The 26,820-nt window shown below is 52.9% G+C and overlaps 1 protein-coding gene across 16 annotated transcripts in view; it reads right to left on the reverse strand.

The window, feature by feature from the left end:
- MICAL2 (microtubule associated monooxygenase, calponin and LIM domain containing 2) overlaps positions 1-26,820 on the reverse strand; it is a 224,413-nt gene that overhangs the window by 75,875 nt on the left and 121,718 nt on the right. For 5 of the 16 annotated variants that reach the window (XM_040456850.1, XM_040456844.1, XM_040456846.1 and 2 more), the window contains 8 exons: positions 25,165-25,383; positions 24,834-24,935; positions 23,492-23,617; positions 18,951-19,013; positions 14,030-14,137; positions 12,793-12,979; positions 11,512-11,600; positions 9,683-9,785 (listed from right to left, as the gene is read on the reverse strand). In XM_040456850.1, the coding sequence (XP_040312784.1) occupies positions 9,683-9,785; positions 11,512-11,600; positions 12,793-12,979; positions 14,030-14,137; positions 18,951-19,013; positions 23,492-23,617; positions 24,834-24,935; positions 25,165-25,383 (997 nt within the window). Of the gene's footprint in view, positions 1-5,578; positions 6,972-9,682; positions 9,786-11,511; positions 11,601-12,792; positions 12,980-14,029; positions 14,138-18,950; positions 19,014-23,491; positions 23,618-24,833; positions 24,936-25,164; positions 25,384-26,820 lie in introns of those variants that run through there. The other 11 variants (XM_040456856.1, XM_040456855.1, XM_040456857.1 and 8 more) reach the window with 11 other exon arrangements.

The following is a 26,820-nucleotide window of genomic DNA, read 5'->3' on the forward strand; positions in this document are numbered from 1 at the left end:
TGCCCCGGTGGTGGGGCCCTCTTGCCTGCACACGAGGTCAGATAGCAGGGGAGTGCCGCCTACGGACAGACCCGGAACCTGGTGTGAGCAGCAGGGTCTCCTCCATCAGGACCAGGAGGGGAGGGGGCCCGTGGTAACTTCCCAGCAGATCAGCGGGCCCCCACACAGCCAGCTTTTTCTCCTTTTCTTTTGCTAATAGCAGCAGATTTAGGGCCTTAGTCCTCAGACCTCCATTCTCTTCTTCCTCCTCCTCACGCCACGATGGGTGCCGTGTCAGGCCAGCTCTGCGCCTCCAACTTTGGGCACGGCCAGTACCCTACATGCAAGTTTCTCTGAATGACGTTGGGGGCGGAGAACTCTAAGTTTCTGGGTAGGAACCCTAACAGCAACCCAGGGACGCAGGAAGGGAAACAGCCTTGGGGCCCACAGGCCTTCCGTCCTGCACACGCCCCATGGCCGGGTGGCAGGCCATCCCGGTGCGCCACAGCTCACCTCAGGGCAGATGGGAATGGCAGGCATGGCTGCCAGGCCCGGATGAAGTCCTCACAGCCCCAGGGACGTGCCAGGCCTGGCTGGGCCTCATGCGGGTGGGAATGGGAGGAGTGAGAACTGATCTTCTGGCACTGCTAGGTCCCCCAAGGTTGAGAAGTTGGCTTCTTTGTCTGGGTGAGGTGTGTGTGAGGGGGGGTTACCCCTCTTCCTTGGTCCCCCTGCTGCCTGCCCTCTTGTGGTCTCAATGAGAGACACTTGCAGGATGACTCGACTCAGGAGGTCAAAGGCACGTTGAGCAAACCACATGCCAGGCGCGGGGGCTGAGCCTTCCCTACCCCACCTCTTGTCTCAGACCTGCCACCTCGATTCCTGTATCAGAATGCCAGGAGAGGGAGACGATGTGTGTGGCTCCGTGGCCTGGGCCTTGACACCCAAGGGGATCTCGCTGGAGCCGCTTTCTGCTGCCAAACTCACACTGGCTCCCACCGGTCACCCAGTTCTGCGAGAGATGCTGTGTGAAGATTACCACCCCCCCCCCCCCCCCCCCGAAAGGCAAGAATGCAAGTTGAACCTCCCCTCTCCCAATCAAAGGGCTCTGTGGACACAGCAGAACACACAATGTCACATGTCATTCTGAGCCATGAATCGATGCCAGCAAGACCTTCTCAAGCCCAAGACAGCAGCAGACTCTGCGGTCTGAGGTCCAGCCCAGAAGGTAGGGCTTTTATCTGTTCCGCAAAAACTTATCAAGGGTCCAGTATGCATCAAGCACTGTTCTACCAGTGGGAATTATAGGAGTATCCGAAAGAGACAGAGATCTCTGCCCTCCAGGAGCTTCTGTTCTGGCAAGGAAGGATCTATCGGCAATAACCATAATCAGTAAGTGAATTACATGATATGGTCATGGGTGATCATTTCTGTGAACACCCGACTAGTAAGTGGGGGAGGGGGGGATCAGGTCAGCTGGGGGTATGGATTGCAGTATTAATGAGAGACCTCCCTGGGAGGGAGACAAGGGAACAAAGAGCTAAACGAAGGGTGGGGTCAGCTGTACAGATACTAAAGGGTGTTCTGGGCAGAGGGAACAGCCAGTGCAAATGCTCTAAGACAGAACGTGCCTGGTGTTCAAGGAGGCCAGTGTGGCTGGGACACAGTATACGAGAGAGAGCAGGAGGAGCGGTCAGAAAACAGGGGCCAGACCATCCAGAGCCATCTGAGTCCATTACATGTACTGGTTTTTGCTCTGAGTGAGCTGGGAAGCCGCTGGAAAGTTCTGAGCAGAGGACAGATCTAAGCTCTGGAAGGATTACTCTAGGATTGTGTTGAAAATAGGTTGAGCAGAACCCAGGAGGCCGTGTTGGAGGCCACTGCAGTAACTCCAGAAGAGAGAACAGTGGCTGAGGCTGGGGAGGTAGCATGGGGATGTCGACAAGGGGACAGATTCTGGCTGGATGTGAGGCCAAGTGAAAGAGCCATCAAGAATGATTCCAAGCCTTTGAGCTAAGCAAGGGGAAAGATGGAATTGCTGTGCCCAGAGACTGAAGGCCAAGGGTAAAGTCTGTTCAGGGGAAGATTATGAGCGGGAGGTGGATATTTAGGTTGGAGACTCTTGGTAGAATCTAAGCAGAGATGTCAAGGAGGCAGCCAGAGCCAGGCTAGAGCCCAGCTCCCTTTTTGCGGAGACTCAGGAATTCACTAAGCCAAACCACAGTCTTGCTGGCAGGTGGCAGGGGAAAGAAGGGGGCTCCAGAGCAGAGGCTGGGTTGTCTGAGGGAGGTGACCAGTTGCCTTCAAGGAGGCTGGGAGATCAGAGCACGGGAGAAAAATAGAGGGTGCTGCCCAGGGTGAGTGGAGACCTCTGTTGAATCTCCAACCTAAAGATGCCCCGTCCGGCACACTCTGAGCTCCAGCTGATACAGAATGCTCAAGAAAGTCTCCCTCGGGCCTTCCCTGCTGCGCAAAATCAGGACGGTGCTTATCTAGAACTCAGCCAGAGAGTTCTTGCTGCCCTGAGAGCCCTGTTGGGCGTGTTCACCGATTCTGCCGCCACAAAACCCTAAGCCAGGGGCATCGGTTCACAGGAGGGGCTTGCCCGATACCACTAGTCCATACAAAGCGCTGGAGTCAAGGCTGGGTCTTTGGCCAGCTCCAGGACCTCCCCAAGGGCCAAGGATCCCCTGAGAGCAGCATCTAATTCCTGGCCGGGGCCTGGTGACTCTCTGTTCCTTCACAGTTGGAGATGTTGCTGTAGCTCACCTGCCAGCATCAGAGAGCTCCTTTAATGTCAAGGTTACCTTCAAGGTGGCCACAAGGAGGTGAAGAGCTAATGAGGGACTGCCCAGGAGCTGCTTGGCCCCAAGCCCAGCAGGGAGGAAACGCGCAATCAATAACAGCTGGCCCTGGAGCAGTAAAAGCAGCAGTCACTTCTTTTACTTATTTAAGGGATTAAAGAAAAAGCTGTAAAAGTGAATGAGTTCACAGAAATAAAGGAGAACAGCCCACCCACTCTGCCTGACCCACTTGCTCTACTTAATATTCAGGTTACAGGGAGATTGGTTTCTTTGGCTGGATCATTTCTTTAGGATAAATTCCCTGGGGTAGGATTACTGCGCCAAAAGGTCAGAGTTCTTTTATGGATCTTAATAATTGTTGCCATATTGCTTTCTAGAAAAGACGGTCCTCGTTTACTTTTTACCCAAGACTATTTTTTTTGCTTACAATCTACACCACTTTCTTCTTTAGTAATTCAGTGGGAACGAGGTAATTCACATTCCTTTGAATGTAATTTTTATAAATGCTTGCTCTTTCTTTTTTAGCATTTACCTTTTAAGTTTCCTGGAGTGAGAATTGTCTATTCATGGCCTTTGCACATTTATCATTGGTCTTTTATCAACAAATATTAACTGATCACCTACACTGTGCAAGGTACTTGGGAACACCTCCTTTGCATCAACTTTTTAAATGCCACAGCAATGAACTCCTTCATTATACACCTAATTCACATTTTCCCTCAGTCTGACTGCCTATTGAATATTTTCATTTTTACTGTTAAGTTTTTAAAATGTTTACGGTCAAATTTGTGTCGTGTTTCTCAAGGTTCTAAAGCTTAGAAAGTCACCATTAAAAAATTAAAAAGAAAAAAACCAAACTAAAATTTAAGGGGTACCTGGGTGGCTCAGTCAGTTGGGCGTCTGACTTTGGCTCAGGTCATGATCTCGCAGTGTTGAGTTCAAGCCCCATGTCAGGCTCTGTGCTGACAGCTCAGAGCCTGGAGCCTGCTTCGGGTTCTGTGTCTTCCTCTCTCTGTTCCTCCCCCACTCACAATCTGTCTCTCTCTCTCTCTCTCTCTCTCATAAATAAATATTAAAAATAAAAAAAAATAACAAAATAAGGCTTAGAAAGTTATTCCACAATCTAATCAATTCTTGATTCTAACATTTAATTCTATTATTTTACCTTTTTTAAATTTTAAGTCTTTAATCCAGTGTTTCTGGATTAAGAATATTCTACCCGACATGTATGTAGAATGTATCATGCAAAACAAAAAACCCATCCCAGACAAATAGGTATGGGAAAGCCCACTTCAACAAAGTTAATTAAGCTTCTTTACTGGAGGACCCCTCAGACACTTTACCATATTAGTAAGTCTCATGGATCTCCAAGGTTTCGGAGGACCAGCATGACTGCTATAAACCATTTCTCAAACTGTGTGACTGTGGAGCTCCTGATTCACAAAGCCCCTCTTGGAACTAGTGTTCCCTTGACACACTTTGGAAAATGTTGCTTTAACCCCACTTTAAGTTAAAAAAAAAAAAAAAAGGCAAAACTGTAAAGTTCCATGAGAATGAGGACTTTTGTCTACCTCACCCCTTGTGATATTTCCAGCACACCGTAGATACTCAGTAAATGATAGTTAAGTAAACAAGTGAGTGTATGTACAAATAAAACAAATCAAATCTAGTGCACGAGACCGAGATACATATAATCCACGATACAGGGAGGGGCAGGGACTTTGTGTGGCTCACTGTCGCCTCCCTAGGACCTAGAATATGTCCAGGGTATGATGCGCGTTCAACAAATACTTGAATGGATGAATACATAAAGGAATGAGTCACTTGCCCACCCTAGCTCCTGACCTGAGTCCCTGACACCCTTTCTTCCATGGAAGAGAAAGAATATCTCACCTGGGTAAGAGTACATGACCCTGGGCAGCTCAGAAGGCAGTTCTGGGAGCCAGCAGCTGAGCTCAGAGGCCCAGAGCCCCAGAAATGCCCCTTCGGTGGAGGCTCATACCAGCGTCAGAAGCCCACCTACATCCAGCCTAGTGACGGCTGGCATCCCAACCTCGGGAGGTTGAGGACCAGACTTCCTTGGCGTGGTCCAGCCTAGCCAAGTGAGACTCTGAATCCTTCCCGTACGGGGAGGCCAGCCTGGAATTGGGTCAGAGCCTGCCACGGGTTCTGTCCTCGGAATGGATCTGCAGGCAGAGCTTTGCAGCCTAAGACACTGAGGGACCTGAGCCTCTCGGGACAGGGGAGGTCTCTTGGGATCACAAAACGGCTCTCCATCTGGATAAGCATACTTGCCATGTTCGCTGCTGTTCTGAAACCAGTGTCTGCTCCTTCCTCCTTACCTCTCACCTCTCACTCGGCCGGGCCAGCATAAGACTTGCAAGAGTGACCTTTGTCACATAGGAGCCTCACTTAGAGAAAGTTTCCTAAGGAAAGCTCTCCTACTGGTCCATGGTGTGGATGGGGGGACACGGGCGCGAAGAGCTGTTAAGACAGTCTGTTTCCAACGGCTGACGTGACACCGACCCTCACCCAGCTGTGCCCAGCATCTGCACAGAAAAGTACCATGAGCTTTCAAGAAAGAGACCCCAAAGCCTGGCCCAGGAGCGTTGGTGACATTTTCCAAATATTACCCCTGGGTAATATTTCCTTTGAGAGTGCCCAGCGCAGCCCCAGAGAGTCCCGTGTCACCACAGATGCAGGTCCCGCCAGCGGTTTAGGGAAGACGGATCCCCCTAAACCAGCCCCGTGTTTGAGGTTGGAGCAGCTTCCACGGCAAAGAAGAGAGGAAACAATGAGCTTTATAAAGAACCATATTTATTTTTCATTTACAGCATCAAATACCATAAATAAAGCTAAACAATGTTTGCCGTGTGCAAAATACAGGGTTCCGTGTGGCACTGTAAATGACTACCAAAGGTCACAAACATGCGCTGCGATGAGATGGGGGGTGGGGGTGGGGGTGGGGGTGGCTAGCTAAAGAGAAGGCCGAGAGGGAAGAAGGGCCCCCTCTGGTTGACATTTTATAAAGGGAGGGAGACTCTGCAAGAGAAGACAAGACAAGAGCAATGACTTCGTACTGGCTGGAATCTGCACCGATGCGGTGAGCAGCGCAGCATGCGGGGCTGTGCAGACAGGCCGAGAGGTCAGCGTGGCTCGGGGCCGCATGCAGGACAGACACCACCTGCAGCCTGAGCCCCTGAGGCCTGGCCCACAACAGCTCCACCGTACTTGGCACGGTGTTTCTCTTTAAAAGCACTTCGAATGTCCTGCTGCTGCAGGCAATGAGGCGGCAGGGGTGGGGGAGGGGTGGGAAATGTGTTTTGAGCAGAGCCCCGGGGGCGTGGACACGGGCTGCTTCAGGCTTGGGCTGAACGGAGTCATTTCTCAAAGCCACCCCTGGCCTGTGACAATGATTGCTCTAAGCGAAGCTTCTGCATCATCTGGGGCTTTCTGAGCCAAGGACAATAAGAGGAGCCACAGCAAAGCCCTTGTGTCTGAAGCGCAGGCTGCAGCAGGGAAGGGATTTGCTAGGAAAATTGTGATTGTGTGCTCGAAACACAGAGCATGGGTCAGGCTTGTGATGAAGCCTGGGGGCGTTTTTTTTTTTTTTTTTTCTCTCCTTCTTTTTCTTTTCTTTTCTTTTTTTTTTTTTTTAACATCCTTCCAGAAAGGGTCACCCATGGTTTTGATCAATAATCTTTATACTAGAATCAATTTAGGACACTTGTACGCATGTACTTTTTCAGAGGCTGCTAGATAAAAGAGTTCTTTTCAAAGGTGAAGAGCCCTCTCTGCTGTGTGGTGTCACAGCTGGGGTCACTGTCCCAGGGAGGTAAGTGGCTTCGCAATGGGAAAGGCACGCATGCAGGCCGTACAGGGAGCCGGAGGGAGGCGGGGTATGTCCCAGGTGTAGACCGCGCAGCCGGCTCAGAGGTGAAAAGAATGAAGAATGGCTTCCGAGCGGAGCACCACCCCACGCTGTTAACCCACCATGCCATGGAAGGAGTCCATTAGTATGCGAGACGTTCACAGCACAACCAGTAAGTACCACGGCGGGGAGGACGGGGCGCAGAAAGCGGGTTAGGCATTAGTACCACTCTCTGAAAATCGGCAAGAAAACCAGTCACCTCAGAGCAGAAGTGTGTCAGCCAAGAAGTGGGTGTAGCACTGGAAGGCTGAAACGAACTGATGGCCACAGTGTAAGGTTGGAAAGAGAGAGACAGAAAGGAGAATTTAGTCTGGGGGACAAAGGAAAAAGGCTGATAACATGAAAGGCACAGGAATTGAAGATGAGGCAACCATTAATAAAAAGGGGACGTCCCCGAACAAATCGTTGCTTGCTTTGGTCAGGTGAACCTTTCTGGTAGTGACCGCCTCTTTCTCTGCAAGAGAGGATCCGTGCCCCTCTGCTCTCCACTCAGGGCTACGCGCATCCTCGGGAACCCCCTCCCCCCCCATATCTCTTGGCCCCAGTTTTACTCCAGTGTCTCATACTCATTCTCGAATATGCTGGGGAGGCCGAGAGGCATGTGCCTCCTGGGATCCACCATGGGTCTCGGTGCTGCCCACCAGGAAGGTTCAAAGCCTCAGAACGTACAAACATCTCAGGTTTCTGACAGGCACACCCTGTATCACCAGAGTAATTCAAACCAGTCTCTTCATGGCCGTAAAGGACACTCTGAGAGATGCTCACTCGGGCTTCGTGGAGCATTCCGCAAAGCATCTCGGCCCACCCTGAGCCGAAGACAATAGCAATGACACGGCTGCGCATGTGTTCACATCACGACCTCAAGAATTTCCTTTCGGAATCAAACAAAGAATGAAGCAAAAGTTCCTCCCACCACGCGGAATAGTAAAACCCCAGCAAAAATTTGGAAAAACACAACACGAGTCATCAGACTGAGAACAGTTCCAACAAGGACAGAGGTGCCAGTGCCTGTGGACTTGGTCACAGCCGTGCCCCTGTGTTATCCAAGAACTTCAGGGAAGTGTTTGTAGAAATGCCTCTCCCCTTCCTCCTGCTGTATAGAAACCTATCATCGCAAAGCACTCACGAGCCCTGGCTTCTAGCTCACGACAGGTTCCGCCCTTACTTCATCGAGAGGAGACCTCTAGTGTAACAAGGCACAGAGCCAGCTCCGGCCTGGCAAATGTACACATCCTGAGCACGCTGGTGGGCCTCTCCCAGCAGCCTCTCCATTGTTCCACTAGACCCAGCAGTGGTCATGTCCAGGCAGAGTGGGGGGTGGGGGCGGTGGGGTGGGGAGCAGAGGCCTCCTCCGGAAGCCCAGAGTGAAGACCACAGGTAGGCCCCATGCCTGTGTTTGCCCTTAATAGGGCATATTTCCTTTGTATCAGTCAACAAACAGCTTCTACCCCCAGCCTCCCCTGCTAGTCAAGACACAGGAGGTCAGACACATTCCTTTGCTAGGACAGTGTGGAAACAAATGGTTTCGGGCTGTTTTGACCAAATATGCACGGCAGCCGAGCGGCTAAGCAGCCAGGATGTCTGTAAGTAGTGCTCATGGGGCAGATCTCGCGTCCCAGAAATAATACCCTGAGGTGCTAACAAACGCCCTCAGTCCCAAAGGACGTGATAGGAGAGGGCAGATTCCTTCCTCAGCCTGACCATTATAGACCCTGAGTGGCCTTGGCTCAGTCTGCAGCCTGGGCTGAGGACCTGATAGGGAGTCCCAGGGGTCATGACCCCAGGCATCAATGCCACCAACCGACATAGCTCCTCTTCGACATCGCATCAGCTTGATGGAGCTCCGCATGGTCAGGGGCCAAGGGGCTTCCCGCGCAGTGCTCGTTAGTGGGAAGGGATGATGGAGGTTTGTCGCAATCTGCTTGAAACCCCATGGCTCTAAGGCATTTGGCTGTGATTTGGTAGGAGGGGAAAAACCCTTCAGCTCCTATCGTACATCAAAATAAGGCAGCAAAAACACTTTCCGACCCTCCGGGAGGACAGATAACAGCCAACGACACACTGCCACGTGCTTTTGCAGGCCGTAGGCTCAATTCCACTCTGATCTACTCCTTGCTTCTAAACTGATCATGCTTTCGTGTTGCAAAACACTGTCCCCTGTTGACAAGTGGCATTAGGGGACGTACATCTAAAAGCACTGGTCAGGAGGCAGCATACTCACTTCTGCTTCTATAAAAGCCCAAATCGTTAATGTTGCAGGCAGTGACTACGGCAGCTGACTGCAAGGTAGAAAGGGTTTGTAATATCAGTTAAAAACTTCAAACCGTGTTTAGAAAAATTGACACTCATAGCAAAAAAAAAAAAAAAAAAAAAAGCTTTCTCTTGGCTTATTAAAAGTTAAAAATTGAAATGTAAACCTAGAAATGTGGCTCGCTTTGGTATAAAAGGAGGACAAAGCTATAAAAAACATCCTTCATGTCGTGCTGGCCCCAGCACCAGGAGCAGATGCTCGCCCTGACAAAGACAGGCGCAGGTGGCCAGCGGGAAACTCTTTGGCTTTGAGCGAACTGGTTATTAAAGAATGCTAGGCTTCCTGGCCAGGGCCTTGCTAACTGCAAACACACTGCCGTCTAAGGTGGAAATGTTAGGGCACTTCGGGGGTGGCTGGCATTTCAGTGGAGCTTGACCGGGAAGCATCTGAGCACCCAGTTGCGGATGGTCTCGAGGGACTCCTCAGACTCCCGGTACATGGAAGCCAGGACCTCGGAGAACACCCAGAGGAGCGGGAGCCCGACGCTCAGGAGCTCGTAAGTGTAGCAGTAGTTGTAAGCATTGTCCCTGAAATGAAGGCCGGCTGCACGCAGGAGTCCCCGAATCCAGTTAAGCAGGCTCTGGGGAATGTGAAGCAGGCCCCATGGCAACCTGAGAGGCCAGCTTAGCGCCTTCCTAAAGAAGGAATTGGTGATACCTGGAGGGCTGCCTTCAGGCGTGCCAATGGCAGCGGCCGCGCAAGAACTTTCCACAGGAGTGTCCCGCCGAGGGGCCTCTTGCTCTCTCCACGTTCCCTCCTCCTGAGAGGGAGCAAAGGGAGGGCATTTAGGCCATGATTCTCACCAAGGACCCCTCCCATGAAGCAGACGAAGAGAGCCAACACAAACTGACGATGGCAGACCCTGCATTTTGCAACCAGCCCCCTCTCCCCCGCCAATAACCTCAGCCCCCAGGCATGGCTGAAGGGGGGCTAAATACGGGCATCACTTTCTTGGGGCCGAGGTGACCAAGGGGTTCACAGTCCTTCAAAACACACATGTTCTTTACTTTTTAAAAAAGGTTTATTTATTTGAGAGAGAGCGAGGGAGCGAGCAGGGGAGGGGCAGAAAGAGAGGGAGAGAGAGAATCCCAAGCAGGCTCTGCACTGTCAGCGCAGAGCCCGACTTGGGGCTTGATCTCATGAACCATGAAATCATGACCTGACCTGAGCTGAAATCAAGAGTCAGTCGCTTAACTGACTGAGCCACCTGGGTGCCTTAAAACACACGTGTCCTTTGAAAACAAAAAAACAAAAAAACAAAAAACAACTGTTGGGCGCCTGGGTGGCTCCAGTCAGTTAAGCGTCCGACGTCCGCTCAGGTCATGATTTCACAGTTTGTGAGTTCAAGTCCCGCATCGGGCTCCGTGCTGACAGCTCGGAGCCTGCTTTGGATTCTGTGTCTGCCTCTCTTTCTGGCCCTCTCCACTCGTACTCTGTCTCTCTCTCAAAAATAAACATTAAAAGAAAACAATGTACACATGTCCTTTGACTCAGAAATCCTATCTGTCATGATCTATTCTAAGTAAATAATTTGAAATAGGGACAAAGACATGCATACAAAGATGCCTGTTGTAAAAATAATTATAAGGTAAAAATATGACACAGGATAAACCTCATTAAATAAATTATCAACCATCTTTTACAGGCATCCAAAATGAGGCTTCAGAAGAATTTTTAATGTTTGGGGAATGGCTCTTGATATACTGCGAATATATAAAAAGAAGGATATAAAAGCGTAGTGATACGATTCCAGCTAGGTTAAGATACATTCACAGAGGGAAAAGTCTGGAAGGAAATGTCACAAAATGTTAGTTATGGGTTTCTCAGGACAGGGTGGTGATGAATGATTTAATTTTCCTTGTCTGCATACGTTCATTTATTTCCCCATTTTTCTAAACTGAGCCTACAGTACTTGTGTAATCAGAACAGGGCTGTAAGTTGTGGGTCCTTGCTGGAGGTGGGTGGCCAATCAGGCGGTAGAGAAGGTATTTGCTAAGAGCTGCCAAAGGGGGCGCTATCACAAACTGTCCAAATATGTAGCAGGCTGTCACTTCGTGGACATCCGAGAGCCTGGGGGGAAAACTTAGGGAAAGGTAGTCTCCACAGAAGGCATCCCTGCATAGAACACTCTGAGGTCCCGAGGGACCCAGGCCAGGGGTGGGGGGAGGGGGACCCTGTAGTCTTCACATGGCTGGGTATATAGTCTCAGCCCAGTACCTGGGAAGGCTCTTCCAAGCTCCTCGGGAGAAGCTGGCACCGCCGCTCACCTGGGAGCTGGCCTCTAGAATGGGGTAAGCCCAGAGGCCTGCTGAACAGGCTAAGGAAGAGGGACCCTCCACACTGCACAGCACAGACTCTCGTGTTTACCTGTGGGTCTCAGTTCCTCCAAAGCCAGAAACGTTGGCCTAACTTGGAAGAACCCTCGCAAATGAGCTCCTGTCCAGGGGCCTGCCCTGTTTCAGCAGCGCTTTCAAGACAAAACATACCTCTCTTTGTTGTTTCAACTCTGCCCGTCTCTTCCTCTGCTGACTGTTGGCTTTACAGTGAATGAAATGAGACTTGCAGAAAAACTTGCCTGTAAAAGAAACACACACAGGCACACACAGGTTTTCTCCTGTAAATAAGAGCTGCAGCAGACACAAGCCAAGGTCAGAAAATACCAATAATAGGAGCAAGCCTCGGAAACCTTAAACTTGGGAAGCAGTTTCTATCACTTGTCTTAAAGCAGCAGCACTGAGATGAGAACACTTTGCTGCCTCGGAGGCAGGCTGTAGCAAGGTGGGGGGAGGGGTGCAGGGATGCTGGGGATGGGGCTGAAACCCTCAGACACTCCCCAAACCAAACTGAGGCCAAGTCCCTTCCCAAGGCTGGTTGCAAGACTGCAAAACGGACAGCTTTGAGTATCAGTACTGTTTCCAGTGCCTGGTCCTTCCTGGGGCCCCCTGGGAGTGGGAAAGGCTTGGAGCAGATGGCAGCAGTGATGGGAAGGAAAAGACCCAGGTGAGACACACACTGGGTCCCTGGCCACAGCCCAGGACCATTGGGCACTTGCCAGAAAAGCCTGCTTCGTTCACCACTCATTACAAGAGTAGTAACAGGGACAGTTAATGATGGTAACAACAAGGAAAACTTCTCCAGGACCCACAACATACCAGACACTATTCTGAATGCTTCCCATGAATGAACTCGTGTGAACCACCTTGCAACAAACTTTTGACCTAAGAACTATTATTACCCTCATTTTACAGATGAAGTGTCTGAGGGACCCAGAGGTAACCAGATTCCTAAATCCAGGGTGATACGGCTAATAAATGGTACATTCTGGCAGGCTGCTTCTCAGAGGGGAGGTTGCTATTATGATTACTTCCATAATACACACTTTATAAATCACAGCATTGATATGCCATCATTTGTTGGACCCTTGCCACAAGCCAGGTGCAGTGCCGAGCACGTGACTAGGTTTCCAGGTTTGATTCCCCAACCACACGGGGTGGGGGGGGGGGGGGGGGGGATGGAAGGTGGGGAGACTGGCTGAGAACGCATATGTAAAGCACTTGGCACCCAGCAGGTGCCGCATGGTGCAGGATGGCTCCCGGGTGTCCCCAGGCCGCCCACAGGGGACCTGTCTCTCTAGCAGGATCCCCCGGCTCTCTGACCAGCTCTCCTGAGGACGCCACATTCCTTGGCAAGTGTTGGGCGTCCCGGAGCCTCCAGAGCACAGAAGCCCAGGCCGCAGAGCAGTGCCGTCCCGGGCCCCCGGGGGTTACCTTCGTCGCTGTCGAAGGCGTAGGCGGCCAGGCGCAAGGTGGAGGCACAGACACTGCAGCGGAAACACTCGCGGTGGAAGAAGTGGCCCTCTGCGCTCAGCCTCTCCATCACATACACGCGCTTCTTACAGAAGTGGCAGGTGTCGCTGCCGCCCAGGTTCAGGGGAAACACCTTCCGCATAGACTCCTAGGAGCACAGGGCAGCGGGAGAGAAGCACTGTGCGTTAGGACGGACACCGTGTCTTGCAATGTGAGGCTGACGCTCTTGGAAATGCCGACCTCAATCGCGGGGACCTCGCGGGCTCCCGTCTGCTGCTCATGTCTCTGCAGCAAAGGGTGAGGTGGGGGAGGAAATGCTCCCAACAAAGACCCCAACCCTCCAGGGACTGCGGTCCATTTTGCTCCCATGCTGGCCAGCTGGCAGGCAGCAAGGGAGGCCCGGGAGGGTCTCTTCCCAAGGCCGGCTGCTCTGGTTTGGGGGCAGGAGCGGGCAGCCCTCACAAACATGCCTGCCAGGCGATGCGGTCTCCAGGAATCTGTCCTGGGGGTTAAGGGCTGCCCGGGTCTAGAGAGAGGTCCCTGAAAGAATGTTTTCCACATTTGTCCTCCTGCAGTGACTCAGGTCAGGTGAGGAAAGCCTGTGGCATCAGAACTGTTCCAGAGAACTGCAGGGAAGGGAGAGGCTGTGTCCTCTAGCCCCCAGACTGCCAGTCAAATCCCTAAATGCAAGGGGGCAGGAGGAGGAGGAGGGCCAGGCAGCGGTGCACCTGGGGGGTTCTGGATTCCAGGGGGGACGCGCTCAAAGGAAACCAGAACTGCACGGTCCGATGGCTGCCATTGGCAGCAGGCAGCCTTGTTTGGAGAAGGGAGAATTCGAAGGGAGGAGGGTTTCTCCATTACTGGATTCTCAGTCCAGTGCAAAAGGGCTACTCGGACTGGATGCCCAACACTGATGGTAAGGGGTGCCTGGCTACACGGCTGGCCTGCCCGGCCTTTTCACAGAGCTCTCCGGAGCCCTGGACAGCAGGAGAGAGACCCTGCCTTGTGAAATGACCCCTTGGGGAGCCAAGTGAGGTTCGTCTGTCAGAAAATGCAGCCCCCTCAAACCCCGGCTCTGGTCCAGCCCCTTCTCAGGCCTCCCGTCCACGAAAAGAGGGCCTTGGGTGGGCCAGGCCATCCTCTCTGGGAGGTCAGAGCTGGTGTCTGCGGGTGAAGGCTGAGGGGTGCGCATCCTTACCAGGTCTGGAGAGGTGGCCTGGGTCTTAGGTCTGTGATCATTCATGTACAAATTGATCAGGACTTCAGCCGCGGCCCCTATTCCACTGGACACTTTCCCTACCGTCAGCTACCCAAGAGCAGAGGCAGAGGAGACAGAGACAAAGGTAGAGGCCAGTTAGCACCGAGCAGGAAAGCACGAACAGGCTGGATGTGGGAGAGGGCTCCACACCCACATGCAAATAGCACCCAACATCCCGGGAGAGGCAAAACCAGCCTGGAGCGGGCAGCGGGCACTCTGGAGGTGGAGAGAAGCACAGAAATGGAACCCCGTGGCCCGGGTGAGCCAGGTGACCTGGAAAACTACCACCATGGGGAGGTGCAAGGCCTCCAGGATTCATTAAGTTCCTTGGTTCACAGATGGGGTAAATGAATCCCGGAGACAGGGAGGGATCTATCCGAGGCCACGGAGCACATACATGCAAGATTCGGAATACTTCCCAGGTCTTCTGACCGCCAGCCCGGTGCCCTCACGCACTAAGGAACCACGACCTCACAGACAGACAGCTGGATGGCAGCCGCCCTTTCCCAGAGACCGCCCCTCTTTGGAGGGCTGTGAGCTGCTGCTTCATGAGCAGTGGGCTTTCCCTGCCCCAGACCACACTGGGGGGGAAGGGTTAAGTCCCCAACTCCACCATGAACCAGTTCTGAGACTGAGCACAAAACTCTCAACTTCTGAGCTCAGTTTCTTTTGTTCAGTAAAATGGGGAAAATCGTGTCTCACGGATGTGGGGTAAGAACTGAGGGAGGGAATGTATATCCAAGCGCCTGGTGCTTTGAGAGCGGAGCCAGGATGAGCTAGATGAGCTAGACTCCTCCCTCCCTGCTTCCTGAGTTCAGCAGGTCCCAGCCTGCCTTGCAGCCTCCACACCCCTAGGGAGCAAGGGTGGTGTCTGACCTGAGTCGCCCTGGGCCTACAGAGCAGTGACTGAAACAGGAGTGAGGAGGCAACAAGAGCGTACTCGACTGTGGGCTCCAGACGGCGGTGCCCAGAGGCCCCAGGCTGGTATTGGCAAGATAGCTCCATGTGGGCCCTGGGCATCACGGCCTGGTCTCGGGTACCTGTGCTTTGGAAGGCATGATGGCCATGCCCACCTGTCTGGGTCCCCATCAATGTGCCTTGGAGCTGGGGCAGCTGCTGGAGCCCAAGCAGATAGGGCATAATCACACAGACACCCTCCGGTAAATCCCAACCTGCTCCCCCTTTCCCACCAGCTACGAAAGGCCACCCTGGGAACACTGTAGTCTCCTCTTCAGAGAGGCACACACCACAGTAAGGGATTCTGGAAACACTGTTTCCCATCCCAGGATTCCAGAAGGAAGCAGGCTCCAGACCCTCTGCGGCCTCTGTATCCAGCTTCTGGGAGTGGCACAGGCAGACGGCCGTTGCAACAACGAGCAACTGTGATGTGTGAGGTTGAAGGAATGCCCTCAATCTAAACCCAGGACTGCTCCTGGGAGGCCACATCTAATCTGCTACAAGAGGCTCAGATATAAGGCAGGAAGTTCTGGGAAGGGCAAAGCCAATGGGCAAATGGCAGCAATTCTCCACCTCCTGATAGCAGGGCCCATACTCAGAGCCTTGGCCAACTCATAGGATTCCCGCAAGAGCACAGCCACTATACGAGGAAGAAGAGGGAAGGATGCCAAGCAGGTGGGGGAGAGTGAGGCTCTCTCCCCGAGCCTCCTGCTCCATTTCTCATCAAGGAAGCCCTAACACTGACAGCCGCTCTGGAACAGTTGCGCCGACCACATGTGGGTCTTGGGGTTGTAGGGAATACGGCCGTGGGCCTGTGAGGTAGGGTGTCTGACCTCATGCCTCAGACAGACGGGGCCCCTCCAGGCTTTACAAAGCCTGCTCCTTCCCAGTAGCAGCAGCTGCCAGGCCACTTACCCCATACCCATTTCACCCTCCAAGCTGGCCCAGCCTGGGAGAGGTTAGGATTCTGCTTCCAGGCACACTTTCTGCCATTTGCAGGATTTTGCCAATGCCAAGGAACTTGGCTCCCGTTTCCGAGAAGGGTTCAGGTGCGCAGGCGCAGGACAACAAGCCTTTGTTCGTCTGTTGTTGCACCCCCCACCGGGAACCCCCAACACGGGTCCCTCAGACAAAGGCTGTAGAATACCAACTACTTCTTGGGGTTATATCAAGACAAAGAGGGGAGGGAAGACAGTGGAGGTGAGATTTACCCGCCTGCCCACACTGCCCTTGTGGGGCTGCCTCCAATGGCCCAGCGTGTGAACTGGCTCTGAGGCACTCTCCCAGAAAGACTCCACGGCGATGCCATGATACCCACGCGCAATTATTGCCTCCCTGAGTTAGCAGAGACTGAGACTGTACTTTCCGAGGCTTTAAATACAAGCCCCTAATGGGACCTTATTAACCACTTAGCTAATAGGCACTTTGTACTGCTGAGCTTTTGTGCAATCCTGACTTAAGGAGCAATTACAGAAGCCTGCCGAGGGCTGTAAGGTTGCTGGTGGGTGTCGCCAAACACATCTGTGTCGTCATGGGCCTGCGTGGTTCTTCTACCAGGATAGGGCGCCATCCAGGGTCACCTGGCCAGGTAATCCAGGATAAAGACAAAACTGGTCTTTCAGTATGGGCCATAAAGGCTCCTTTCTCCCAGTTGCAATCACAGACCCCACCCCATTTCAGAGGCTTTGCCAAGAATAAGGAAAGCACCCTTAAGAAAGAGGCATTGGGTCTGCATGTGCCCCTCCCAACCTGATAGAAACCATCCCAGGGTCACCACTGGCCAATACCAAGAAGTGGACTGGACTTTCTGGAGAGGTCACAAGGAGACTAGGAGATGGAGAACTAATCTCAAGAGGTGAGGGGGGGGGGGCCCAGAAGCCTACCCTCGATGACCAGTGTGGAGGCAAACATTGCCTTGGGGATTATGGGTTCTCTTCTCTGTTTCTTGTTAACAGGATACCTCATTGGCTCTAGAAGATTGAGGACATGACCAGACAGACATGTGCTAGCTCACTGCTCCTCAAACAATCAGTGGTAAATGACCAGGTTTTACTTTAAAAAAAAAACAAAAAACAAAAAAACTCTAATCTATTGTGACCTGGTATTTCTGGACACAACACAAGGGAATTGCTAGAGATATGATTGTGCACTTGGTTGTATGGCAATGCCACACTGCTCTACAGGTGTCTAATGCTCACTTTCACTTGCCGTGCTCACTGGGTCACAGACCAGTGCCTGCCCAGGGACCACACTTGGAGTAGCACTGCCCCAGCCAACCAAGGAATTACTAGGCTCTTGGGATGCTGAGAAATAGAGAGATCAATTTGTAGAGAAACTTCCAGAAAACTCATCCTGGTATTGACCTCAGAGCGAGATCCAGGGGTTCTCAACAAGGAGATTCACCCACTGAAAGACCTCCGGAGGACTAGTCATGAGGACAGCTGACAACTCAGGAGAGTTTGGCCAAATAAAGATTTAGCCAAAAATGATCCCATCCCAGTCACTAGTTTTTAAAGAACTGGTCATTTCGGAGGGCTGTGGGGCTGCTTTTGCAAACCTTTATGTATCTTTCAATATTCTTGTAATTTTGAAGAATCAGAGTATTTCTTACTACCCTCTTTCCTCTTTTGAATTCTAATTATTTTTTGGTTAATTGACTAGAACAAGCTGGAATGGCTGGACACTTCCAGCAGGCCTACATCTCACATTCCATTAGAATAATCTCACATACACCATTTCCCTTCTGTGAGCCTCAGCTGCCCCATCTATAAAATGGAGAGACCACCTCCATCCTTGCAGGACTGCAAAAAAGGGTCCCCATAGAACCTGGGCCACACCTCACATGGCACTGGGCTCCCAAGAAGCACTTGGCAGATAGTTCAAAGCACTGCCGTTGGGGTGGCTTTACACTTCCATGTTCTGGAACTTCTCTCCTTTCTTAGATGGCCTTCACTCTGAAATCCTCTAGGTTGCTTGGGTTCCCTCCTCTGTATGAGTAAGATCAATACAGCCGAGCCAGGGTGAGTGCACCGGCTTCTCTTCGATGAGTCAAACATGGTGACAGGACTGTTGTCACCAGCACCGATCCCAGAGGCTGCAGCAGATGGCTGGACACCCGCCCCCCCCCTCCCCAAAGGAGGCAACCCTGGCAGCCTGAGCTCAGAGCAGGACAAGACTTTCTCACCCTGCTCTCCACTCCCTTCTGGTTTGCACTCGCTAATGTCATCACTGTGTTTTACTCATGTCTACACTCCGGGCACAGGGCATGTGCTCGGAAGGAAGGAGGAAACAGGTTCCTGTGCCCATCTGAGGCCAAACAATGCTAACGTCCCCCTCTGCCCCCCCACCACCTCGGGCCTGGAACTCAGCCAAGAATACCAGGTGTCTGGGCTGGGCTTCTCCACAGAGCTGGGTCCCCATGACCACCTGGCCTGCTGTGAACATCATGAGGCTCACACAGCTCAGGCATGGTGAGGAGGTGTTTCCAGGGCCTCCAAGCTGAGGGCTCACTGGAAGAGGAAGTTATGACAGGCAGGGCCAGAGAAGGTCTCCTGGGCATATTTGGGCTGACACTCCTCTCTGAGGAGTCCCTGCGTGAGGAACGTCATAGGACAGGCAGTGGGCCTTCATGCCCAGGGATACGCTCAGGGCATGGGGGAGAGAGGGCAAGGATCGAAACCACCTTGTTTTGAGGAGGTCCAGAAATTACACCCTCGGAGTTGAGACTCAGGCAGGCCTTTGTGACTGTGACCTCCCAGTGGGCACCCACATCTGCACCTGTGTCCACTGGTGCCAGGCACCGTGCTGGGCCCATCCGTGTGCAATGCTCACGGCCCTGCGAGGGGGGTCTCATAATCCCCCTTCGCAGATAGGAGAGCTGAGATTCAGGGAGGCTCTAACTCACCTGAGGCCGCACTGTTCTTAAGTGGCTGGGATGGAAATGGAAACCTGAAGGTGACTTCTTTGCCTTTAGAAAGAGAGGAATCAACATGCATTTCAGGTAAATGAGCTTTCTTCCGGAATTCTCCTCCACTGGGGAAAGAGTATGTTTACTGGATCCTTCAGGCATGTTACGTTGGTCAGTTTATGGCATTATTCCTGTCACCCTCAGGGCTAGCTGTCGTCACCTCCATTCTATAGGTTGGGAAACTGAGGCGCTGAGAGGCCCACCAACTCATCCAAGGTCACACAGTGAGTACTTGGTGTTCTGAACCCAAGCGCGACCCTAAGCTCATATTCTTCTCCCTGCAGCGCCCTGCCTCCCTGAGACACACCAGCACTCTGCTAACTAAAATTCCCCATGTTGGGATACACATAGTACACTTCCAAAGGCACTCTTATCCCAGGAAAAAAGAGAAAGACGATGAGGTTGAGGGAGGCCTTGAGATCTAGGCTTGTCTCAAATGAAACAAAGACATAGCAACCAGCCAAGACTCACCTAGCTTTGCTCCAATGTACAAATCTCTGCAGCAAACCCTGCAAATCGAGTTTTGGAACAAATAGCCCCATGTACAGAAAGCTCCTTTTGTGATGCGCATTGCTCTTCTGACCCAGGAAGACTGACCCACAGTCCCCTCTTGCCCCGCTGCACAAACACTCAGCCGCCATCTTGTTCTCACAAGAGCTCACCAGCCTTGGCAAAGGACTGGCAGTCATGCCCCCCTGCTTGAAAAGAGAGGTTAACTAATGGTTGATTGGGGGCCAGTACCACCACAGGAGGGCCGGTCTGATGGGATGGATGAGTCGAATGGTGCTGGGAACATACGAGTGGACATGATCCCTAGTCCAGTCCTTGGAAGACAAGACTCTGGTAAAGATCTAGATCCTAAATGAGAGGACCTAAGGAAGCCATGTGACACCATTCAGGCCAAACTCCCAGTGGCATCACTGAATCTTGGAGCAAAATATCCACCTGAGAAGGCAGGCAAGTGGAATCTGAAGGCAGAGCCCTGGCCACATCTCTCGGGACTGGTGATCCAAGTTTGTATCCCTGTGAGGAACACGTGGTCCTCATACGAGTTTGGCTAGGTCTGCTCCCAGGTGGAGGTGGCTATCCCTGGATCCTCAGAATTGGAGTGTAGGGCTCTAGGGCAGGAATAGAGACACGGTGCCTGCCTGAAGTTTGCCAGGGACCAAACATCACTCTCTAAGTGCATTTTCCTTCCTCTGGCTTCCCTGAATGGAGGCCAGCTTGCGGCCCTGGGCAGTGAGAACAGCCCATAATCTGCTGGAAGGAAGCACTGAGGCCTCAGGCTCTCTCCAGGGGAGAGGCTCCCGGAGCTCCTTCAGGACTGAATGAAGTGGTTTGTCACCAGGCTGCCACTTACTTTAAGGGGCAGCCAACCCTCTCTTCAGAGGAGGCCATCACCCTGCCAGATTCTGTACATGCACAAAGTCCAGTGTTGAATCAGTGGTAGGGTGGGGCCCAGGAGAGGGAGAGATATTGGTGGTGTGTGGGGGCGGGGAGTGCAGGGCCACACTGGCCGTATCCTCTCCAAGAATGCTTGAAACTTGGAATTTACCACTCATTCCTAACTGCCTACAAGGGCTTCACAGTGAAATCTGAAGGGTATTGTGAATGTTGAGTCCAAATTGGGTCCTTTTTACAAATGGAGAAACCAAGGCACAAAGAAGGTGAGTGGCTTGCCCGATGTCCCAGGGTGGCCCTTTCTAAGAGCTCTCCACTCACTGCCAGCCACTCTATGACAGGCACATCAGCCTGTAATTAATAAGCTCAATTATACTACCGCCTGATGGTCAAGGCTGGCTAGGGAAATGGAATAAGAATAAGAAATAGGGGTGACTCTTCTACCACAACCTGGTAGAAACAAGGAACAGAGCTGTAGGGGGAGCAGAGGGCCTGAGATTGGCCATCCCAAAGCCCACTCTACTTGCAGTTCTCCATGCTCCATGTTGAGCTCTATGCGGTCACAGCCTCCGGGCTGGTGCCTCTGACAAGGACTCCATTCACACTGGGCTGGGGTCAGGAGGGCTGGGTACCAGTCGCCTCTCTGCACCTTTGTTTTCCTATCTGTGGCTCTACTCTCGCTCAGTTCTCTTTCCCAGGAAGAGCCCTCCTACCACTCCATTTTAAATTCCTACCCGTCCCCAGCCTGCCAGGTCCCTGCTACCTGCTATAATTTTTCCATAGGATGTACTGTCTTGTCTTCTGATGTACTGTACAGTTTATTCACATATTATATTATCATTGACCATTTATTTCCACCTACAAGGGTATAAGCCTCACCGGGGAAGGAATGTAACTGCATTGATACCTATCCCAAGAGCCTGAAGTGCCTAACACTGAGCTGTCTGTTGTTTAATAGATGTTTGTTGAATGGCTGAATGTTCACTAACTGCCTTGCTTCATGGGTGACATTGGTTTAAAGCTCCTTGAAGAGCCCAATGGAGAAGCAGCCGAGGGCTCCAGTGGAGCATGATGAAAATGTGACAGGGAACGTGCCTATTGATGTTGACAGACGTGACAGAAGTGCCTCTGTCAGACCCTGGTGGCCTCGCCAGCACTTAGAGATCAAACACCTACTAGAAATCAAGTCAGGGAACTTGGGAAGGGTGGTGGCTTTTCTTGTCCCAGCTCTGCCCTCAGGCCAGGCCACCATGAGCATGAAAGAAAAGCAGAGACAAGAAGGGACCTTGACCAGGGCTAACTGAAGAGGGGCTGAGCAGGCGAGAAGCACGGTGTGGGCCTGGCTGCCCAGCCAGGAGCACCAGCCACTGCCTGCTTGTGCCCAGGCAACCTCGCCCCTTCTCGTCCTGTCATGGCTGCCACAGCAGCAAGTACCATCCCCACCAGGGGAGGCTCCTCTCCCGAGCTGGGCAAAATGGCTGCTCCGCAGCCTTGGTGATGGTGATGACAAAACTGCCAGTCTCCACCCAGAGAGCTCACTATCACATGAGCCAGGAACCACTCTCTTGTTGATGAGAAAATATGGAAGCCCAGATAGGTCAGGAGACTTAAGGTCAAACAGCCGACCAATGGCTGACCTGGAGCAAGACGCTAGGCGTCTTGGCTATGGCTATCTTCCGTGGAGCTGGAGGTGTTTGTGTTTCTCCATGTCACCTCTTGCTGCCCTTCCAGGGGGTCATTCACACCCACGACTGGGACTGTGGAGGAGTGGGGGGCTGACAATATTCCTTGCTCCTTTCTTAGTGACGTTCCCTGTACTCTTCTCCCCACAGCAGTGGGAAGTCACTGGGGGTGGGACTCCCAACTACAAACCAAGAGACAGCTCCTCTTGTACACTCAGGTAACATCAGGTGTTTGAGCTTTAGCCTAAAGCATGGGAGCAAAAGAGCAGTAACTATGATGGGGGACATTCAGCCTTGCACGCCCAGACGAGCCTGGGGAGCTAGATGGACCAGATGTGTTCAGAGGAGCACAGTTTGCAAGGAAGGGACCAAGCCTCCTTGATGAGCAACTGCTAGACAAAGTGGGCTTCACATCCATTTTCAGGCTCATCTACTCTATGGGGCCAAGCTTCCCAGAGACCAGCCCTCTCCCACCCCCACCTGGCAGTGTTCTCAGCATACTCAGTGACAGGAGGACAAGAGGGAAACCAGAAATTCCTCCACAGCCACAATCTAAAAATTGTTCAAGGGGGCATTTCATTATCTACCTAAAGTTCGCTCCCTAACCCCGCTCCAAGCCGACCTCTGCGCTGCTATCTGAGTCAGCCTTCTAGAACATAGAGCAGTGGCTTCTGTGGCTATGAGAGGACGGAATGAAACCCCTTAATACCAAGAGTAGACTGACTCTCACCCTCATCCTCCACACTCCCATAAATACTTTTATTCCCAAAGCAAGTTACACCAGAATTCTCTTTCCCTTCACGCAAGCCCTGCCTGCCTTCCTCTGCACATGCTAGACCTTTCTGAAATGCCCTTCCCTTTCTGTGTAACCTTCGACACTTGTTTCCCATATTGCCTACTCTGTGAATCCTTTCCAGACTTCTCCCCCTCCCTGGGTTCCTATAAACTTGCCCTTTCTGTGCCTCGGAATTAAGGGATAGTGTTGACAAGTAGTAGGTTCGCCATGTGAAGCTGCCATTTTGCTAGGTCAAAAACAACCAAATACTGGCCATCTCCTATGTAAAATGTTACTCATTTCTATGCTGCTGTGCTGTTCATCATCAAAACTGGAGTAAAAGGACCGTGCCGCCCTCCCCGTTTCGGCATCTGGCACGCGGTGGCATATGGTGGGTGCCAAGATGCACAGCACTGTTCGGCCAGTTTTTGTGTGCTGCCTGTTCTGCTTTGGGGCTTGCATCGACACAAAAACAAGCGAATCCGGGACTGCTGTAAAGCATCTTACAAACCCTCATCGCCTCCAAAGCAAGCTCCTGGCATTTGTCCGCACAGGGTGGGCAGAGGAGAAGATCTCAGAGCATGCAGAGGGTGGGGGAAGCTAAGGTACGGGACGACTACCTTTCTGGCAGGAGAAACAGAGTCAACAGTCGATGGAGAGGGAGTAGCAGCAGGATCAGGAGATGGAAGGCAGGAGGGAGAAGCTGGAGTGTGCTCGGGAGACAGATCTTTAGAAAGTAGTTTATTCTGCACAGAACAGAAACAGAGGAAGCCGTGATTATCCCTGGGGTGTGCACCGTGATGCTCGCCTCCACAGTGCAGCCCCATGCCTACGCATTCAAGGATGGGAAGAGAAATCCAGGCCTGGGTCTCAGGACAAAAAAGAAGCCTCGGTCTTTGGAGCCCAGCAGGACCGCCTGGCTCCCGGGTACACGGCATTCTGCTACTACTATTCCGGCTCCCTCATCACACCAAAAGAGCTGCAGCTGCTCCGTCCTAGTCCTGCGTCCGTCTGCCGCAGATACCAGCGCTAACACCTGACGCTCTCACTCTGGAGTTTGGGGTCACGAAGCAGCTGCAAACTTAGGGAAGGAGAACCCTGGGCTACTGTGGAGGATGGCCCCTGGGCCCCAGAAGTGAACTAGATGCAAAGCATCCCTCCGCTGTCGGTGACTCTGCCAAGAAGCAGAGGACATAGGTCTGGAGGAGATGGAGCGAAAGCTGCAGAGGGGTTATGTCCTAGGGACCAGGCTGCCTGAGAGCGGGGGGCGGGCGGGGGGGGGGCGCCTTTCGCACACATCCACTGTGGGGACCTATCGGCTCTTCCCGCTCCTCGCCAGCCCTCGCTCTTCTCTATAGTGAGTTTCGAAAGGAGTACCTGGCCTGCAAGGGGGCTGTGTTTCCCATTCTCAGGCAAAGCCATTCTTCTTGGCTGATGCCGCCTTTTGGGAAAGCAGAGCACAGGTTACAGCCTGCGCTTGGCCCCATCACTCAGGATCTCCCCGGCCGGGGCCACGGGGAGATTCCCCCATCATGCCTCCCAACGTCATGAGCAACTTGTCCTTCACGGTCAAGTCACTGTGATGTGATTCGTGACAGTCCAGCTCTCCTTCTCCGTGTTGACTCTCAGGATGCTCAGAGCCCACTCGGACCCCTCTAGGATCTAAAAGCATTCGGTTCTGCTTCCTTTGACCTGAGCCCACTTTACTACCTCGCTTTTCCCTTTGTCATGATTTATCTACATATTTTTGCATCTTCTCATGTGGGTCTTTTTTAGACACCGGTCCAAGTTCTTGCAAAGTCAATAGCTCCTCATGCCATGGAAGGAGGAGGGGGAGGGTCTGAAGCTGCACAGACTGAGTCGTGGTCACTTTGCTGGATGTCCAACATGTGGTCACTTTGCTAGATGCCCAACATGTGGACCCCTGGGCGGGGGAGGGGGCTCTGAAGCCCCCTTGTTTACCTGTGGGAAATCCCCATGTCCAAACATGGAGGCGAGGTGAGCCGCCTTCTCCTTAATGTTCTTTTTGTGAAATTCCCTGTTGGCCAAGTTCTGAGCCCTCTTCTGCAGGCCAGGTGAGAAAGAGGAAAGAAAAAGAGACAGTGACAGAGACCGTGAGGGTCAGGAGAGAGGTTGGGGGTTTGGGGGGAAGGGGCAGGCTTGTCTCGGCGGGACGGAGGGGACAGGGAGTGAAGAGGAAGAGGAGGAACCCACTGTGGGCAGGGGGAGGAGGGGAGGGAAGGAAGGCACCCCCAAACACAGGCAGAGGAGGGGCACGGAGCAAGGCTTTCACCTGGAGAATCCTGTCCTCCACTTGCTGCAGCCGCCGCAGCACCCCGGAAAGGGCCAGCGCTCCCTGGCAGGCAGGGGGCAGAGCAGGAGAGCTTCCTGGCCCACCCAGCTGCAGGTCAGACTTGGCTCTGGCTCTCCAGGGTCTGCTCGGGCACTCGCAATCAGCAGACACTTGCTTTAGCTCTCGGAGCACGTGCCCCGTCACAACCACCGAGGGGAACTGGGAGAGAAGGAAAATCAAGCTTCCTTCCCGACTGTGGCCCATTCACACCCACCCCACCATAAGCCATCCCCAAGCTGACCAGGGGCAGAGGGCACGGCAGGTGCCGCCGTCGGTCAGATTCCCTGCTAACCCGGGGTCCCGACTCTCCACCGTCCGACATCCTCAGTAACGATACACAGTCTCGGGCCTCCCCCCAAACTCACCGGATCAAGACCTGTACGAGGCTGGTCTCAGTCCCAGCTGCACCCTGAGGTCACCTCGGGCACTTAGAAAAAGTAACCCAAGTTTGGCCCCACCCCCCGGGGGTCTGGTTTAATTGGTCTGGGGTGGGTTCCGGATATTACTGAAAAACTCTCTAGGGGCGCCTGGGTGGCTCAGTCGGTTGAGCGTCCGACTTCGGCTCAGGTCATGATCTCACGGTCCTTAAGTTCGAGCCCCACGTCGGGCTCTGTGCCGACAGCTCGGAGCCTGGAGCCTGCTTCAGATTCTGTGTCTCCCTCTCTGTCTGATCCTCCCCTGCTCGCTCTCTCTCAAAAATTGGTAAACACTGGGGCGCCTGGGTGGCGCAGTCGGTTGAGCGTCCGACTTCAGCCAGGTCACGATCTCGCAGTCCGGGAGTTCGAGCCCCGCGTCAGGCTCTGGGCTGATGGCTCAGAGCCTGGAGCCTGCTTCCGATTCTGTGTCTCCCTCTCTCTCTGCCCCTCCCCCATTCATGCTCTGTCTCTCTCTGTCCCAAAAATAAATAAACGTTGAAAAAAAAAAAGAAAAAAAAATTGGTAAACACTAAATTACGAAAAAGAAAGCTCTCTAGGTGATCGTGACGCTCACAGACAGAAAGCCGCTGGAATACACCCACACGGGCCTCGCTCGGCCTCCACCACCTGGAGCGACACAAAACTCCTGGTGCTGACGAGCCGCTTCTGAGTACTGTGGTCACAACAGTGTTTCTGTTCCAATTCCAAACCCAGAGATGCTAGCTGGAAAAAGCCTCAGCCCACGGCTGCCAGTCGCCTCCCCGGCCCCGGCCGGTCCTGGTCTGCTCGGGCACCGGGGGAGGCCTTCGCCACATCCCAGCCTCACACCTCCAATGGTGCGCAGCCAACCGGTCACCTGAGCTCGGCCCAACACCACTGCCGCTATCCATCCGTTTCGAAATCTGCCTATTCAAGTGGTCTGCAAATAAAGCTACGTATCCCGGAGCTTCGCACAAAATCCCGGTTCTCGCCCGAGCAGAGGCAACATCGAGGGCGTAGTCGTTGGGCAGATGTTACTCCTGACTGGCAGGTATTTCCAGATGCTGCATGTCTGGTTAGTCTTACCTATAAGGGCGGTCACCCCAAGTTGTGTCTGCCTTCCCAGAGATTCTACAGTCAGCCCTACGTGGGCTGCACAGCCAGCCACTGACCCCGCCCCTCGGGGTGAAAGTCCCCTCTG

Source organism: Herpailurus yagouaroundi, unplaced genomic scaffold (genome assembly GCF_014898765.1).
Source record: "Herpailurus yagouaroundi ecotype Mexico unplaced genomic scaffold, PumYag 218, whole genome shotgun sequence".
Taxonomy (NCBI): Eukaryota; Metazoa; Chordata; class Mammalia; order Carnivora; family Felidae; genus Herpailurus; species Herpailurus yagouaroundi.